Genomic DNA, 18,412 nt, shown 5'->3' with positions numbered 1-18,412 from the left:
TGAGTTTTAAAAGAGCTTTAACGAGAGTTTGAATTTTGTCCCTGTTGGATGTTAAAGTTAAAACGTGCAGACTCTGACACTCTCCTCACTGATAGAGAGGTGAGCAGGGAAGCAGCTCAGACAGCGATGCACTTCAGAGAGTCCTCCAAAACCCCCTAATCAAATGACCATGGATTTTTGTGTAGTTGGTCGTAGAAGGCCCAATTAATTATGCATGACAGCGGCTTGACGGCCATTTGATTTCGTTACACGCGCCCCCTCCGAGCCGCCGATCCAATCAGGTTAGGATCCCCCCACCTCTCTCTTTCTCTCTGCGGGGTTGGACTCTTCTTATCGGAGAGAGAGATTTCTTTAAGAGGGTGTTTGGGGGCTTGTAGGACATTTCATCATCATAATAAGTCCTTGTTATGCAGACGGCTCTCTCCTGTTTCCCTGCTATCAGGCCTCGTTGTCTTTGGACAGGCAGCAGTTGGGCTGGACACATGCCACAGAGATAGAGTGACTTTATTAAGTGAACAGAGAGAAGATGGGGATGAGAGATAGAGTGTGTGACACCTGTGAGGACAGGATGGTGATGCACTGTAGCACCTGCTCTCAGTCGAAGTGCCCCGACTGAGCATGTGCAGGAAAACTTTCATGCTCATATGAGAACCTAACCGATACATGAGCAGGCTAATTCTCACTGGCTAATTCTCACTGGCCACTTTATTAGGTACACCTGCTCAACTGCTGGTTAATGCAAGTAGGTAATCAGCCAAGTAACTCAGTGCATTTAGGCATGTATCAACGGTTCAGGCTGCTGCTGGTGGTGTAATGGTGTGGGGGAGATTTTCTTAGTACCAACTGAGCATGGTTTAAACACCACAGCCTACCTGAGTATTGTTGCTGACCGTGTCCATCCCTTTATGACCACAGTGTACCCATCTTCTGATGGCTACTTCCAGCAGGATAACGCACCATGTCACAAAGCTCACATCATCTCAAACATGACAATCAGTTCACTGTACTCCAATGGCCTCCACAGTCACCAGATCTCAGTCCAATAGAGCACCTTTGGGATGTTCTGGAACGGGAGATTCTCATCATGGATGTGCAGCCGACAAATCTACAGCAACTGTGTGATGTCATCATGTCAACATGGACCAAAATCTCTGAGGAATCATCACAAAAGTTACCAACTGTAGCATTGAAATATGCCTTTATCACACAGTTCATCCCCCTGTTACTTTTATTTTATTTTATCTGTCTTTATTTCTTTTCTTAATTTTTTTTAAATCAACTCAAGTTTGCTTTTTCTATTTGGATTTGTTATAATTTATGTGACACATTCTGTAACTTGCTTTTTTTGTTAACTACCAAACTGTATTATTACTACTTCTTTACCTATAAATGCAGTTAAAATATTTTAAGCAATGACAAAGTCACAATGTCATTGGCTAAACGCTGGAAACAATATTAAAATACCAGAATGAGACACAACAGCAACTTTGGAATGAAGAAAATATGATTAATAAAAGAAGCATAACTTACAAAAATTTAAAATTAGATCATAAAGGTGTGCAAACAATTGTGGAATGAAGGCAATTCATTAAAGTCCCATTCAAGGATTTCAATCAGACCTTCTTCAAACACGTCTCAACTGAGTCACTGAACATCTGTGTGTAAACACTGCCACCTGCAGGACATGAGAGTAACTACAGATTAAATCACGGGAAGTAAAACACAACAGAGGAGTCGAACCGCAGCAAGATTTTTATTCAAAAAAGCATATATTCAGGAATTAAAGATGCATATACTTACATGTGTAAATAATGTTGAAATACACAAAGTGGGAAAACAATGTGCTTCAGTAGCTGCAATGTCTTTGTGCACGTCGTGTGCACACATGAGAATGTCTTTGGGGATGTGGTTTTTCATGGTTTGTTAGGACACACGTCTCCTTCTCATTTTAGGGAGATTCATGGTTTTGTTTTCTTTTTTTTGATTCACATCCATCATTGGAAAGTTTAAAAAGCATGACCTTATCACTGCTTATTTAAAATGGAAGACAGCTCCCTCTGGCGTCACTCACCTTCGCCACGTCTCATTAATTCACCATCGATGAAAGAAAAAAACATAACTTTCACTGCTGAAGCTCCATCAACACAACGTGAGATTGACTTTCTACATGTTCCTTTATTCTCCTACCGTCCTGCAGAACTCACTGCATCTGCTCTCAAACTTCAGAGGAGCCTGTTTCAAATACCTGCCTGCTTGTTGGCGGCATGTCGGAGGTTTGTTGCCGACTGGCTTGGCGGTCTGGGATTTGAACGTATGCGGGCATCTGAAGATGGTTTGGGGTATTTAGGACAGTAAAAATGAAGGTGGGGATTGTGATACTTCTGTAGAGCGGTACCTGCTGGCAGGGGGACGAGGGGTGTATGACAGGTAGAGGGGTAGGGTCTGCCTAGTTAGCCGGGTGGGGCCGTCCCTCCGGGATGAGCGAGGTGAAGAAGGTGCTGATGAAGGACCACGCGGTGGTGAGGAAGCTTGGTTCGGGGAGCGCTGCAGCAGCCGGGTCCTCAGGGCCTCCACCTCCTTCCTCACCGCTGTCTTCGTCCTCTATCCCCTCGTCCATCAGACGTTCCTGGGACACAGATGAGAGGAGACAGTCATGGTTTGACAGACAGAAAACAGTGAAATGTAATGCTGTACATATTAATACATATATTCAGACATGTAATCTGATCATTGCAGTCATCAATGATGATTATATTTTGGTTTAATTTTCAGCCGTAAATCTCCAAAATTTGATTTCAATATAATTTGGTGGGGAGTAAGACCATGTCCTAAAAATAAATAATTCATTTTTGGTGCAAATCCACACCCAGGTACAGATCCAAGTATCTTTCCACCATTTGACTTAGCTTACAGGGCCCTATGTACACAATCTATAGCACATGGTCTAAAGTGCATTTAGGGCGTGTCCAACTCCACCTTTGCTGATTAAACAGCACATAATCTAGGCGCAAAGTAAGATGGGGCAAGGGGCAGAGGTTGTACTTACGTGTCAACTCTTATTGCCTTTAAAAGCCCACCTGCACCTGGTGCACTGCTACTTACACCACAGATAAATCGGAGAAGTGAGTGGGTTTTCTTTTGAGAGTAATGCAGTAGGAGCAGTGATGTCACTGCAGCAAATACTTTGGGACATTTAGTAAAACTTCAAACTTCAAACTTGACAAAGGAAACAGAACTAAACATTTAGCTTCTGAAATACTCTGTGAAGTTAAGCTGCTCCTCGTGAGTAAATGTGCAGTGTCTCCCTTCATGCGGAGTCACACAGCAGCTCTGCTCTCTGCTATGGTCACATCTTAGAGGATGTCATAAATATTTTACTCATTAACAATGTATTATTTTACCCACCCACAACTCATCCACACGTCCCTGTGTGTGTAAACATGAGTGTATGTGTCTTGTGAACCCCTCTATGTAGGCACATCTTACTATCTGAATAATGAGCTCTTTAGACAGAGACCAGGGGCCGTATTCACAAAGCTTCCCAGTACTAAGAGTTGCTCCTCGTGACAAAATTCTAAGGAAATTCTTAGAATTGTGACATTTACTTTGAATTTCCCCTTAAAGTTAAGACTAGTTCCTGGTAAAAGTAAAAAGTTTTTTACCCTAAAGAGAGTTCCTAAGGTGAAGAACTGTTAGGAGAGAGGACTATTACAAGGCTGAAGGGTTTCTTAAGCAGAGAAGAAAATGGAGGAAACACAAAGAGGTCAGAGAAATATTCTCCAAAGACTAAAGGACAGTGAGTTAATTAAATGCTACAGATTAGATTGTGCGGAGATAATGTTTGTGGCCAATCTCATTGGGGATACACACACATTTCCCACCCAACACAGTAACAATACAGCGCCAGAAATTAAATGATCACAATGATATGTGGAAAACTGGAAACATGCAGCAGCGATGACTTGAATTTCTCTCAACCTTCCATCAGCAGTGATCACACTAACAATGACAACACTTTGACCGTGTCTGCATCACTCCTACCAAAAGGGTCAACCACACCTCCACACTAAGGTGAAAGTTTCTGTCCCGTCCTTGCTCAGAGTTGCCCTGGGAACTTTCCTAAGTCACTCCTAAGCTAGGACTCCTTACAAAAAGTTTTAAGGCTAAATTAGGAGCTCTCTGAGAGTGTTTTCAGATTATTTGTGAATTTGTCCGTCAATGACACCATCACTTTCTGTTGCCCTAAACAGCAATATGCCAACACCTCATTTTAAGACCTACACACCCATGGGCCCACAGATAGGCTCAAGTACATTTGCTACTTACACAAACTGGGTGCTGGCTGTGAAAATGACAAATGAGTCAATCTTAAACAAGCAATGACAGTTGTGCTGCACTGTGTGACACTTTGCACCCAGTGTAAGGTACGGCCCCGTGTCTCTTTGCAGATAAATCTTATCTGTTCATTTAGGAAATCTCACTTGAAACAACAAAAATCTGATTTAGCGGCTGTCTGTCTTCAAAAGGAACGTGTTGGACATGGTTCCTGCAGAGCTTAAGATAGAATAGCAATAAAGTTGAGAGACATTCTCCAACCAACCATTTCCTGTATGTCCTGGTGTCTCTCTGCTTCCTCCTGAGGAGCTCTGGCCCCTTCTCCTCCTCTGAGGTTCTGCTGCTCGGGTCTGAAGGGGAACCAACCAGCCTGATGCCTGCGGAAAAAACACAAACATGCTCTTAAATTTGGGTTTAAAGCTTTTATCTTCAACATCAATACATGAATCGACATGTTTCAAAAGTGGTGCTCTGCCTTAAAATAACACATTCAGCAAACTGCACTGAGCTGAATACAAATTAAAGTAAATGTGAGAAATGTAAAAATGTAACTGACTCACAGGTAGACAAGCAGCATGGCGCCGACCACCATAACAAAGCGGCTAAAGGAGGAGTAAAAGTAAACGATGCTGAGCAGGACGCCAGCACGAGACACCGTGTACAACCAGTCCAGCCAATCGCGGTTCAGCTCGTCGTCGTTTAACACCGCCCCGCCCTGCGCATTCATCTGGATGTTGGGGTTGGCCGGCTGGTTCTCTGGTAAAGGGTTGGGGGCCGGGTTGGGCCCCAGCGGGGGCTGCACGGCTTCATTGGGCTGGGCGGGTCGATGGGGTGAGGAGGAGGGAGAGGAAGGAGGGGAGGTGGTGGGAGGCTGAGAGGCGGCTACAGCTGCTTGACTGAAGAGAGGAGGCAGAAAGACACAGGTATTTAGAAGAAAGCACAACAGAATCCCCTCTGGGTGATACAAGTCCTCACTATTATTGATATTCATGATATGGCAGTGATAATAAAAAGATTTAATCAGTGTATTAACATTTACAGACACATTTATTTGACTTACTATTGCATGTAGTAGTGGCGAGCATACATCTGCTGCCACCACAGCATCTGCATGGGCATGTACATGGGGTGGGGGGGCATGTTGGCAGGGAGGTGGCCTTGTAGAGGGACCTGGGCTCCATCTGGCCTGTAGAGAAATGTTTGTCATGTTTCTTACTGAATGTATTAACACAGTATAATGAAAACAACAATCTTCTGTCTGGCCTTTTTTAGTTCTCACTTTTAATTATCCATACTGGAAATATTCTGTAAGATTTTAAATGCATTTCCGTCTTCTGGCTGATTAAAGTGGTTGCTTGTAAAGTAAAGATCACAGACCTCAAACTTATTCTACAGTTCTGCTTTCAGTGTAATAAAATCCAACACAACACCAACACTAACAGAATGACAGACAATCTAAACACAAACTGATTATAAGAAGCGTCTTAAAAGGTCTGATTTATTGCAGGACGGTTGTATTGGATTACATCAGATTATACAGTTCTTATATTTAAAATTTATGATACCATGCTACAAAAATATTCCTGTCAGGTGGCATGTGTTTGACAAAATCAGAGGTTTTCTTACCACTGAGGGACACCAGCGGGGCTCTGAGGGTTGTACTGGGGGAAGCCGCCACGATACCTCAGGCCATCATAACTTCCTGGGACAGAGGAGGAAGAGGAGGGGGCTGGCTGACTGTCCTGATTTGGTGTGGTGGCAGGAGAGGTGGAGCCGGCACTGTCTGAACTCTAAAGAGCGAGATGTGAACCACAATCAGAAGCTGAGTTGAGCACAGAGCACAGTTTTTATGATGAACACAAATGAAAGTGTTTTATAAAGGTGTGTTCAGACTGGATGAAAAGCAAGTTTTAGTGGCGGTGTGACCTCATACAGAGGCAACAGGAAAACAAGTGGGAGAAAACATATATTTGCTGTAGGTAAAGAATACTCAGCTCACGGCCTGTGGGCCAAATCTGGGCCTATCAAAACACCATATGCGACGATTTGCAGCCGTCGAACGAAGGAGATTAAGACGCAAACGTGTGTGTGTGTGTGTGTGTGTGTGTGTGTGTGTGGGTCTACTCACGCTAGAGTCAGAAGCAGAAGAGCTGGCTGTGGAGGGGCTCCGAGGCATGGGTGAGGCTGGGGGGCTGTGAGAGGTACACACTAAATGCATCATGTGATATTCATCCTGCTGCGGGTCGACGAGGTCGGGGCACAAGCCGAGGATGTGGGAGGAGGAGAGAGAGGAGGAGGAGGAGGAAAAGGAGGTGAAGGCAGCAACAGATCAGAGAGACAAAACAAGAAACAGAGAGAGAGAGAGACAGAGGGAGGAAGGATTAGTGTGGAAATGACCAGAATTCAGACACAATGCTCAGTCTTTGTTGGTAAAACACGTCAGATCAGCTATTGTGTCCCAGGCAGCCTGTTTCAGTTCCCCCACAACACACACACACACACACACACACACACACACACACACACACACACAGACATGTGAACAAGCTGCGTGTGAGCAAGTATGCCAAAGATTTGCTGACCCCAGCTTCTCAAATGTGTCGGTTTGATACTTTCTTTTTCAACTAAATATATTTGGGTTTTGGTTTGTTTGGTTGGACAAAACAAGAAATCTAAAGACACCAACTTGAACTGTGAAAGATTTTAACTACCATTTTTCACAACTTTGTATTTTATAGACTAAATTATAAATCAAGAAAATAACCTGCAGATTAATTGATAATGAAAATAACCGTATATACATTTAAAAGGCTTCCTCGGTCAGGGACAACTCTTTTTGGGTGGGTTGCCGAACAACATTTTATCCATGTTAAACATGGTCAATGCTTTCACCTGCATGCACACACACAGAAAACACAGCCCTGCAGTAGCTCTTACCTTTCTAAGCACATCTCTAAGCTGTAGGTGGTCTTGAAGGAGCCTTCCTGAGTACACCAGCCGCTGGTCTTTGGACAGCTACAACACAAACAGCATCTCATGGTGAGACAAAGAAATGACCGCTGTACACACAGTGTGAAGCAGTGTAATTAGTAGTTATTAAAAACAACTGGACCACAGGCTGTGTGTCTATCTCACCCACCTAACACTATTTTCTTTACAGTGTACACAGATAAGAGTGCCCAATAAAAAAAAGGGCCTGAGAGCTAAAACCTACAAAGTCAACAACTGTTTCAAGTGTTTCCAAGGACAAGAATGAATCTCAGCTTCACAGAAAACCTGGATGAGAAGTCTTTAAAGTGCTCAAGGAAAAGTCTTTTAAATGAACCATCATTTCTCTAGTCAGCTCTGAAAATGTTAAAATGTTGTAGGATTTCTTCTTATTGTTGTCTTTCACTTTATCTTATTTATGTTTAGGTTTAAAGGTCCAGTGTGGAGGATTTAGTGGCATCTAGCGGAGAGGTTGCAGAACTGAAACTTCTCCTGTGTGCCAAGCATGTAGAAGAATTACAGTGGCCAACGCAAGAACACGAGTGGCCTTATCTAGAGCCAACGTTTGGTTTGTCTGTTCTGGTCGAATGCGGAACAACATGGCAGACTTCATGGAAGGAGCTGCTCCGTATGTAGTTATAAACAGCTCATTCTGAAGTCCAGTTCAGACCAAAGATTCGCGACGAGACGAACTAAAACAGGCAACTGCTTGCAACACGCTGTTCGGCAACGTTCTAAAAAAACCTGCTGCCCAATGCAACTAGATGAGACGGTGTATCATCTCTCAGCGAACACGCGATCTGCGGCCATTTTGACTTGACCAGCGGACTTCACCGCAAGCTGATTATCTATAGAAACAGATGACGTGCTTTACGTTCTAAATCCAGCCGCCGGTGATTTGACCAGCTGAGTCGCAGGTGACACCATCAGCCGGCTTAAGTCGAGCTCAGACAGCCAGTTCACACCGCTGCAACTTTTCTCTGCAACGCTCTGAAACAGTTCAACACTTCATGAATCTTTGGTCTGAACTGGGGTTAAGGAAACAAAAACAAAACGACTCTTATTTTCAGGTGATTATAAACTAATGAAATCATAGTTATAAATATAATATATTCCATTTCTGCCTGTATATCCCCCTAAACCCTGCCAACTGGACCTTTAAGGGCTGAGAGAGTCAGGGAAGATGCATTTCACTGTATCTAAATGTGCAACTGTGCCGATTAATGTCTATGACGACACATTTGAACCTGATATTTCTGTTTCAAGCTGTGAGAAGGGAAGACCTTGTTGTTATGTGGAATGTTATACCATGAATCCTTTATGTGTACTAAGTGATTAGGCACCTTTGGATTAGATTAGATTACAGGGCTGGATTAGATTTCAACTCTCACTGACAGCATACACAGTGTGTATAACTATATTCTCTGTGCTTCTTGAGCCTCTGTGCTTCATGTTGTTTTATGATAGAAAAGTGACGACTGACGTACAAACAAATAACAAAATCTTAAAGATTACAAATCAATGGTTGTGTTTATGTGTGCTGTGCTTTCCCTCTCATAATCGTCTTTGGCAGCACCATCAGATCATTTTACACACACAGACTTGAGGCACGAACTTTCACTGACATTTTAACACATGTTGCTTGTTGCTATGGTTACGCAGCTTTGCTTCACTCTTAGTATCTTTGGTTTTCTTTTTGTCATGACAAAATGAAACTGACTTATTTAAAATGGTATTTTTCCCTTAGTCTGCTTTTCATCCATTTCACTTCACTCACAGTAAGCCATAGTGCCATGCTGTTTTCGGGGGGGTTTTTTGGCAGTGCAAAGCAGTCCATAAATCTGAAATTTGAGGTGTTAAAGCATACATTAGAACAACAGCATTTCCCAGGTAACTGCTCGCCTCATCCATAAAAATCCAGCAGCCCCCTTTGCTAAGTACTAACTGAAAGAGGAGATTATTTTTCACCAAACAAGTGAGGAGAAAGCGGCTGCTCTTTTGTCCACAAACCAACAAAATGCATCTGTTAGCAACCTCAACACAGCCATTATTTAGGATAAAAACAGGAGCACTGCATTTAGTCATGTGATTGTTTTGGAACATACTAAGCATACGTGACAGAGCACAGACGTGGATTGCTGCAGGACTGGTTTTTATTTTTTGCCCCACTGGAAAAAAAATATAGCTGAAATATTTTGTAAGTGACAGCCACTGTGGTCCAAGAAGGACGAAACTACGACTTTTTCACAGTCACCTTTCAAACTTACAGGTGTTCAGGAGTGTTAAATGCTCAAGAGATAAAATGTCAGTGTAACTTTGTCCTTTTTCACTCATTCACTCACATGGTTTCATGAATGCCTCAGCTGCTGACTTATGATTTCAATAAATGATTAATGGTATAACGTGCCTGATTTTCATTTCTGTTTACTCGTTCTACTGGGAATAGAAATTTATCTAGAGCTGAAACGATTAACTGAGTAGGCGATCGGCAGAAAATGAATCGCCTGCTAATATTTTCAAGGAAACATGACAAATATTTGTTGGTTCAGGCTTATCAAATGTGAGAATTTGATCCTTTCCTTTCTCTTCCTTCATCATAAAATGAATATCTTTGGGTTAATTTTGGCTCTAGAAAATTATGTTGCTCGTGTTTTGTAGACCAACTGGTTCATTGATTACTTGAGAAAATAAATGAATCGATAAAGAATATTATTGTTAGTTGCAGCCCTTTATTTGTCTTTTGGTGTTCAAAGGCCTGATGTTGCGTGCCACAGGGTTGTATATTGTTCTGTTTTCTCTTGTGTGCCTCTCCAGGTGCAGCCCTCCTGCCTCCTCACTGTGCAGAGAGTAATTGAGCGCACCTGAGCTTAATCTGCTCACCAGAAATATGCAGGTTAAGGGGCTGTCCGCACCAACGCGGGTATTTATAAAACCGTGACTCTTTGCTCACGGTTTGGCCTTTCATCCACACGTAACCGCAGTTTTGGGCCCCTGTAACCATTATTTATAACCGGAGTCCAGGGTGAACTTTTTGGAAAAGTTTGTTGTCAGCAGTCATGTGTGGACAGGATAACCGCAGTTATTTTGTCTTGTCCCCATTGTATGACGTCACAGTGTGCGACATAAACAGAAAACAGCTGTGTTATTACCCGATCCAGTGTGTGCGAGAGACGATTTGAGGATGGACCTAAACAAAATACTGCTGCTATTTAGCAGCATATCAGCACTTTGTGGCTGTATCATACAACTAACGCTACTCAACCACATCCAGCAACAGAGGCGCAAGAGTGTGCTATTACGGAGACTGCTCCTGCTGCATAATAGTACGCTTGTTGTTGTTTTTCCGGTAATGACGTTTTACTGCCTTCTGATTGGCTACAATGGCCTTACAGTTAGGAGTTATATCGCCACCTACTGCTTTGGCATGTGTATTACATTGCTTGATAGTGGAATTTGCGGTGTCATGTGGACAGAGGTATTTTTATTACCCCGCTTGTATGGACACAGATTTTTTACAAACTGGAGGCCAAAAAGTTTGGTTGTAAAAATACCCGTGCTCGTGTGGACTAGGCCTAAAAGACTGGAGAAACATACAGAGGAGGCAGAGGGCCAGACGTTAGCAGAGAGGCTGTGTGTGTTGCTTCCTTTTTGATTTAATATTTAAACTAGTGTTGCTTTTCTCTTTTGATGAGAAAGTAGTTTCTACTTGTAACCTTAAGTTTTAGTTGTGCACATTTTTATTTCTTTAACTGTTAATAAATTCCTATATTTTGCTTATATTTGATTCCCCTGATTCATTTTCCCTGGTTTCATTTTATTGTTACTCCCCTCTTTCCTGGGCTAGATCAGGAATGAAACACCTGAATGCATCTAGTTCTGTGATCACCTAAACCTCATCACAACCTTTTAGAAGTCAATCCTTCACCATGTGTCAGTTTAAACTCTTTTTAGTGTATTTATCTCTAAGATAAGATAAAACTTTATATATCCTAACTGGGGAAGTTGGTGAAGTAGAGTCTAAACAAAGGCAACAAAGAAAACCTTTGAACATGACAGCGACTTACCGGCTTGCTGGGGTACACGTTGGAGATGTGACTCTTCAGCCTCTCCACAGTCCAGTTGAGGAAGCAGTTAATGGTCTGGTCTTCATACTTCTGGTTGGGGGCCTTAATGACCAGGGTTACAGGACTATCAACTGCCCAGGACTCCATGGCTCATATTACTAGCAGGGTGGGCTCTGAGGAACCGGAGCTCAGGAGAGCTGGAGTGTCACAACTCAGGACACACCTGAGGAGGAAGCTCCCTCAAATCCCCTCCATTCTGGGCTCAGCTGAAACACACCAAACACTGTCCCCGCTGTGGGTGGGGGGTGGCTCCCCCTCTACAACATTTGTCTCATCTGCGGGGGGAAGTTGGTGCTTTCCAACTACAGCGATGGGAGTTCTTCTGTGGTGACAGTTCTTGGATTTCGTGTGAAAAAAAGAGGAAGAGTTTGAGTCTGTTTGAGGGGAAGGAAGTTCTTCATACACTGTAAAGGCTGGTGGATTTTCATAACACATAAAATCATCACATTAAATCATCTGGATTATCTTTTTAATGCACCAATCAGCGTAGATAATTTTTATGTTTTGTTTTGTCAGTTTTTATACCCTGGTCCTATGAATGTCATCTTAATTTTATATTTGAAATGATAAAAAAGCATTCACTCAGCTGCGTGTCATGTTAGAGGCTGTAGATTGTGGTGCTGTTGAATTTGTATACCCCGTTCTTAATATTCTATCAATCCCTGTTATATTAATAGTACTTAATACTAGAGATACTTCTCAGTATAACATATTACACCTCAACAGCACCACAAATCAAAGCTTCCAAAATGACCACAAAATTAAATCAACAACTATCTATAACTGATTATAACTTGCATGAAGTTGTTTTAACTCTGTATTAGTTTTGGCTACATGTACCTCACTATTTTTCCTACTTTAAATGATTAATATTTGGCTTTTGACTGACGTTGTTCTCCAAGTGAAGCGATACACTTTTAGAAACAGGTCAGGAACATTTACTTTCATTTTTAAAAGGGTTATGGAATTTCCAAAAACAGTTTGGCAGTGTAGTTTTTAGCAAGCTTTACTTGAACCACATTAATTACCACACATGTTATGGACGATTTTCAGAGACATACATGGTGCTCCAATGACAGTGTCACACAGCACTGTGGTGTGAATCATTCATGTGTTTCAAGTAATATAGTAGTTGGACAATAAGTGAGCTCTGCAGCACAGAGGAGTAAGCTACGTGTATCAGACACTGGCTACACAGACATTACTAGTTAGGAAGTTCAATTCATTAATGCATATCTACTACTTTATACTTCATACAGTGAGTTGTCTCTCTTAACTTTTGCACTATGTTCATTGTTATGCATCAAAACACAAAGCCAAATTCCATGTATGTGCAAACCTTCTTGGCAAAAACACTGTTTTGGTCTTTACCAGGGCTGCAACGAACAATTATGTTCCTTATCAATTAATCTGTAGAATATTTTCTCAATTCATCAACTGGCCTACAAAACATTAGAAGCAAGTGAGAAAAACGTGTCACAATACCCTCGCCTGAAGTGGCTTCATCAAATGTCTTGTTTGGTCCAAACAACATTTCAAAACCTCAAAATGTTAAATGTACTATAAGATTGGTGTTGAGAAGGCTACATGTGAAAATGTAACAGGCAATGTATGTCTTTTACTGTATTACATATGGTTACTTTTTTGGATTACTTTTCAGATAAAATAAAATAAAATAAAGCTAAAATAAATGTCCAGACATAGGCTGTGCCAACAGAAGACATTCTTGTGCAGCATAACAACGCAAAGCAACAGAATGAATGTTACATTCTACATAAAAACTTTTTACAAACAGGATATATCCAGATTTTACCCCTTTATAAACAACAACAACATCTTAGTAACTATATCTTAGTAACTATAAGTAATAACTTTTTTAAATTATAACTATAACTGAGTACATTTATTTTGTAATTTAACTAGTTACTCCCTAAACTGTGTATGACCAAGGAAAGCAAATCCTCACACGAGCGATTCAGCGATTAATAATCAAAATGTAATTTTCTGTCAATCTAATAATCGATTAATTGACTAGTCATTGCAGCTGCAGTCTAAACATGGGATTTGTTGACAGTAAGGAAAAATATAGAATATCTCCATGACTATAGTTTAAGTATAACGTTACTGTTGTACTGACAATTGTAAATTAATTTTCTGATGTAACAGGAAGATTCCCACTGCTGCAAAGTAACCTGAAAGGTGACCTAACTGGTTTAGCTGGTATACAGTAGGTATGTGTTCTCTAAGTTAGCTAATAATATGATGCACGTCTGTATTTTATTGACAGACACTTTAAAGCATGAAAACAGAAAGTAACCGCTGCAGTTGAGGGGTCACGAGCTCCAGCTCACACTTCCTGACACCTGCCATGTTGCGTCATCTTTACAGTGAACTGCCAAAACAACTAATAAACTATAAATCATCCCGGGTCGAGCTAAACCGGTGGGTGCATAGCTAAATCCGCCGTTAACCGGCACACGCCTCATGTTCACAAACCAACACACGCACTCATGAAGCTATCTTTAATGAGGCAGGTCGCTCAGGGCGGCTCTGCTTATATATTTTGACCCTTCACGGTAGCAGAGTAACGGCGTTAGCTCGGTGGCTAACGTTAGCTTCGCTGTTGCTTGCTAGAAAATTCGGTTGGACTGTCGAACCGGTGACCGCGGTGACAACACATTTAACGGTCTTAACGTTACGTACTGAGGTCAAGTTGCCGCTATCAGACATGTTTTCTTGTTGTACCTGTTTACTCTTGTGTAACCGTCGTCTCTTCGCCCCAGCTCGGCTCCCTGCCTTGTTGTTGTAATGTCGGGTGTGAAACCGGAAACACGTCATCGTCCTCACAACAGCTGATCAGGGGAAGAAAGAATCTGATAAGAAGCAAAAAGAGCAGTAGTAGAAAAAGTATTAATATTTCACATTACTCTGTTGCGTTTAATGACGTGAAATAAAAAACAGAGGAAAGATTTTGCACCAAATTATGTGACAGGTAATATTTTTAAGCTGTTGCCCGTGTAAACGTTTTTATTATACATTTTCCACGTACTGTATTTTATTGACAAACTCTGATCCTGTTTTTTTTTTTTTTGGTTTGTTAAATTATTTCTTTCACTTTTTGTTGTAACCATGTTATATTATTATGCTTATTTTATTTTATTGTACAGCACTTTGGTTAACTCTGGTTGTTTTTATAAGTGCTTTTTAAATAAACTTGATTTGAATTTTCTTTAAGGTCACATTTATTTCACACAGTTATAAAATATTTATTTTGTATTTATTTATTTTATTTTATTTTATTTTTTTACAGTCATCACAAATTTTGATCCTTTGTGTATCCACAACATCACATTATAAAAAAATACAGTTTTCAAAATTAGGGATCCACGGTTTTGTTATGCAGTTATCAATATCTGTTACCCATTCTGTATCTGCAGGGTGACATTTTTTTCTCTATATAGTTACCAGTATGTTTTACCCTTTTTGTATACAGTCAAGTTATTTCTAGAATTATCAAAAATTTTCACCCTCTCTTTTAGCTAGCGGGTCATAATTACTAATCAACAAATACTAAATACTTGCCATTACCAAAAACTTTGACCTTCTCTTGGGTCACATTTTCTTTTCTTTACAGTTATCAATGTTTTACCCTCTCTTTAAGTTAGCTACATTTTTAAACCTAAGCTATTGGGTCTTAATTACTAATGAACTAACATTAACTAATTACTTACAATTATCAAAATTTTCGTCCTTCTCAAGGATCACATTATTTCAAAAATTGTGACCCTTTCTGTATCTGTAGTATCACAAAATTTTCTTTATAATTGTCAAAATTTATTACACAATCCCAATCTTGTGGGAGCCATCTTTGTTGTAACAGCTCTCAAAATCTACTAGCTGATACAGCTGACAGTCTGTATCAGGACACAGAATTTAATGGGACACTAAATTCGGTGTAAAACCTGGACTAACTTCTGTTACAGGCAAAGACCAAAAGAAACTAGAATTACTGCCACACAGTTGTTTGCCTCCGCGTTTCAGTTAAGCTGCACTTACAGTTCCCATTCATGTCTGTAAAAACGTGGATGCTTCACACACATCTTCCCCCCGACAGCACAGATGATCTAAACAATCAGCGCAGTCTAAAGGTGGGCGCCCAAAATTTAATTCAGTATCCAACCAAATGTCTCTCCTCCTGTTCCTGAGATATGATGTGGTATCATGGCCAGAGAAGTGTTTTTGCAGATGATGTCACAGTGAAGTTGACCTTTTACCCTTTTGACCCACCCAAATGGATGTTTGTGCCACATTCGAAAAGATTCCCTCAAGGTGTTCTTGATATTGTGTTCAGATGAATGAGACAGATGAGGCCACAGTGACCTTGACATTTAACCTATGACTACCAATATCTAATCAGTTCATCCTTGAGTCCAAGTGGACATTTGTGCCAAATTTAAAGAAATTCCCTTAAGGCGTTCTTGAGATATTGCGTTCACAAGAATGGGACGGACGGACAACTCGAAACCATAATGCCTCTGGACACGCCAGTGCGAAGGCATATAAAAGTAAAAGTACTTTACAACAAAGCAATATAGGACTGCAGCTAACCATAAATGCCACTGACGAGTCTTCTTTGGATTTATTTTTGATTACTTGATGTTTCGTCAATAACATGTCAAACAATTGTGAAAAATGTCCATCACAATTTCCCAGAGTCCTTAAAACAGTGTGTTTTGCCCAACCAATGGTCCAAGACCCAAAACTATAAACAGGAATGAAAAGATTGATATAAATCTTCCAGAATTTAATGGGTAGTTGAAATTAATTTAGGGGTTTTCACTCCAGTAACCTTTCTGTTCTTAGCACTGTCACTTTCACTTTCAAGAGCTGCAGTATAGGTAAGAAAAGCCTGAGCCTTTTCACAAGCTTTTATTTATCCAGGGTTGTTTTGATAAGCATGCTTCACTGTACACAGGTGTTTGTGCGTGATTCATTTTAACATTCACAGATTTTCAGGTTCAAACTGGTCTCCTTTCAGCCACACACTCAGTTCTTTGGTTGTCTATTGTTAAAACGTTGTTGGTTCTGGGTGCAGTTTCAGTTTGTGAAGAACCTCCTTGGTCAATTGTTTACTGTACCGGTTGATCTTCCAGTGTCCGGGCATCCATCCCAGCAGAAATCGATGAAAATCTGTCCATGCAAATGCAAACATCTCCCTCCACTCTTTCTCCAGGGCAACAAAGTCCACATCTTTATTCACAGATTGCTTTAATTCTGTGAAATAGTAGTTCAGCAGTCCTGGAACCTTCTTTTCACACTGCCTCTCGTCCATGCAGCTTCCTAAAAAATACACAACATCTTTCATCCCGCAGCCCCCACCAACATACTGGAAGTCAACAGCTGCCACATCCCGTCCACTCTGGGAGAAACAGAAGTTGGCTAACTTGGCATCTCCGTGAACGATGGTCTTGAAGCGACATTCGTTGAGTATCCTGTCAATGTCGCCGGCTGCTGCTTTGAGCTGGGCATTGTCCATGGCCTCCAGCTCGTCTGGTCGGGTCTCCAGGTGCCAGTAGGTGCCGATAGGCCACAGGCCGTCTGGTGCCACACCCAGGAAGAGAGCATGGAAGTGGGCAAGCCAGCTGAGGCAAGTCTTTATTTCTCTGTCCTTCACACTGGTCCTACAAACACAAACAAACATTCCTATTAATCCAGTATTGAAGTGCTTAGTTTGGTTTTATCAGCTCCTAAAAAATGTTACTTGATCATTTTAATGGAAATGCAGAATTCCTCCATTCATTTTATAGCCTAGACGTCGCAAAGCTACAGACCTGTGTGTCACACATTTCGGTGATCATACCTTCTCTGATCATAACCAGCCACATCCAGATCCTCCAGCACGATCAGCATCTCGTCTCCATGGGAACAGGCAGCCAGACAGGCAGGGATCCGACAGCTCTGATTGGTGGAGTAGTTCTGGTACCAGTGTGTCTCCAACTGGTAGGATCTCACTTTACGTGCATGGGAGCGGTCTGTGTTCCAGCCTCCAGGGTGCTCGGCCTCCTCTGGAAACTTGACATGTTTGACGACCACAGAGGGCCGCTCGCAGCCCTCTAGGTGCAGCCGGACGATCTCCCCATAACCGCTCCACAGTGTCTGGATGTTGGCACCGACACGCAGGGATGACGCTCCACACACCTGCAGGATGAGATCCTGGTGCTCCTGTTTCATTTCAGGTCAGAGCTGAAACATAGTGAAGAGGAAGTATAGTGTGTTTTAGCATCTTTTAAGATGTGAGCAGCCAGTGATGGAACGTAACCAAGTTCATTTACTCAAGTACAAATTCAAGGTACATGGACTTTACTTGTGTATTTCTGTATTATGCAACATTATACTTCTACTCCGCCACATCTCAGAGGCAAATACTGTAATTTAACTATACTAAATTCATCTGACATTCATTCTTTGACACTGTGCTGGCATCAGCTCATCTGATAAAGAAGGCCAGCTCTGTCCTGGGACGTTCCCTTGACCTGGTGGAGGCAGTGGGAGAAAGGAGAATGATAGCCAAACAGACACTTTAGCACTTGGCACTTTAACTAGCACTCAAGCCCTTTATAAATTGATATCTAAAAATTGGTCTAATACGTTTCTGTGTATGTTGTTTTGCTTGTCTTACTCTGTTTTACTTACTGTCTTACTTACGTATTATTTTTCTTACAAGTCCATACCCATTGGTAGCTTTGTCACCTTCTACCTATGCCAATCCTCAATGCCTATGTGCAGTTTCACATAGAAAGAATAACACACTGACAGTTTCTGTGATTATGTACAGCATACCATACCATGACTTAGTCATACCAAAAAATAGAAACAACACCAACATTGGTCCACAGGGGGAGCCACAGCGATCGGTCGCATTTTAGCTATTTTGAAGCATTTTTCTGTTGTTATAGCGCCACCCA

General features: G+C 41.4%; 2 protein-coding genes across 3 annotated transcripts in view; both read right to left on the bottom strand.

Moving 5' to 3' along the window:
- Window positions 1-1,734: 1,734 nt before the first annotated feature.
- herpud2 (HERPUD family member 2) lies at window positions 1,735-14,287 on the bottom strand. Of its 2 annotated transcripts, none has more exons than XM_050046722.1 (9): window positions 14,193-14,287; window positions 11,388-11,783; window positions 7,273-7,350; window positions 6,464-6,571; window positions 5,962-6,125; window positions 5,396-5,521; window positions 4,896-5,231; window positions 4,601-4,712; window positions 1,735-2,626 (listed from the first exon to the last, which is right to left on the bottom strand). In XM_050046722.1, exons 2-9 carry the CDS (start codon window positions 11,532-11,534, stop codon window positions 2,447-2,449), a joined length of 1,251 nt encoding a protein of 416 aa, XP_049902679.1. In that variant the 5' UTR covers window positions 11,535-11,783; window positions 14,193-14,287; the 3' UTR covers window positions 1,735-2,446. The 2 variants fall into 2 exon arrangements, with proteins under 2 accessions (XP_049902679.1, XP_049902680.1); XM_050046723.1 differs by having other exon boundaries at window positions 6,464-6,568.
- A 489-nt stretch (window positions 14,288-14,776) lies between these two features.
- pkdc (protein kinase-like domain containing) overlaps window positions 14,777-18,412 on the bottom strand; it is a 4,764-nt gene continuing 1,128 nt past the window's right edge. The window contains exons 2-3 of the mRNA XM_050046519.1: window positions 17,308-17,690; window positions 14,777-17,128 (exon numbers count right to left, since the gene is read on the bottom strand). Of these exons, the coding sequence (XP_049902476.1) occupies window positions 16,516-17,128; window positions 17,308-17,678 (984 nt within the window). The 5' untranslated portion in view covers window positions 17,679-17,690 and the 3' untranslated portion in view covers window positions 14,777-16,515. The remainder of the gene's footprint in view (window positions 17,129-17,307; window positions 17,691-18,412) is intronic.

The sequence above is a fragment of the Epinephelus moara genome, chromosome 6, assembly GCF_006386435.1.
Source record: "Epinephelus moara isolate mb chromosome 6, YSFRI_EMoa_1.0, whole genome shotgun sequence".
NCBI classification, from domain to species: Eukaryota; Metazoa; Chordata; class Actinopteri; order Perciformes; family Serranidae; genus Epinephelus; species Epinephelus moara.
Note: the sequence above shows the minus strand (reverse complement) of the source record. Positions and strands in the feature narration are given on the sequence as shown.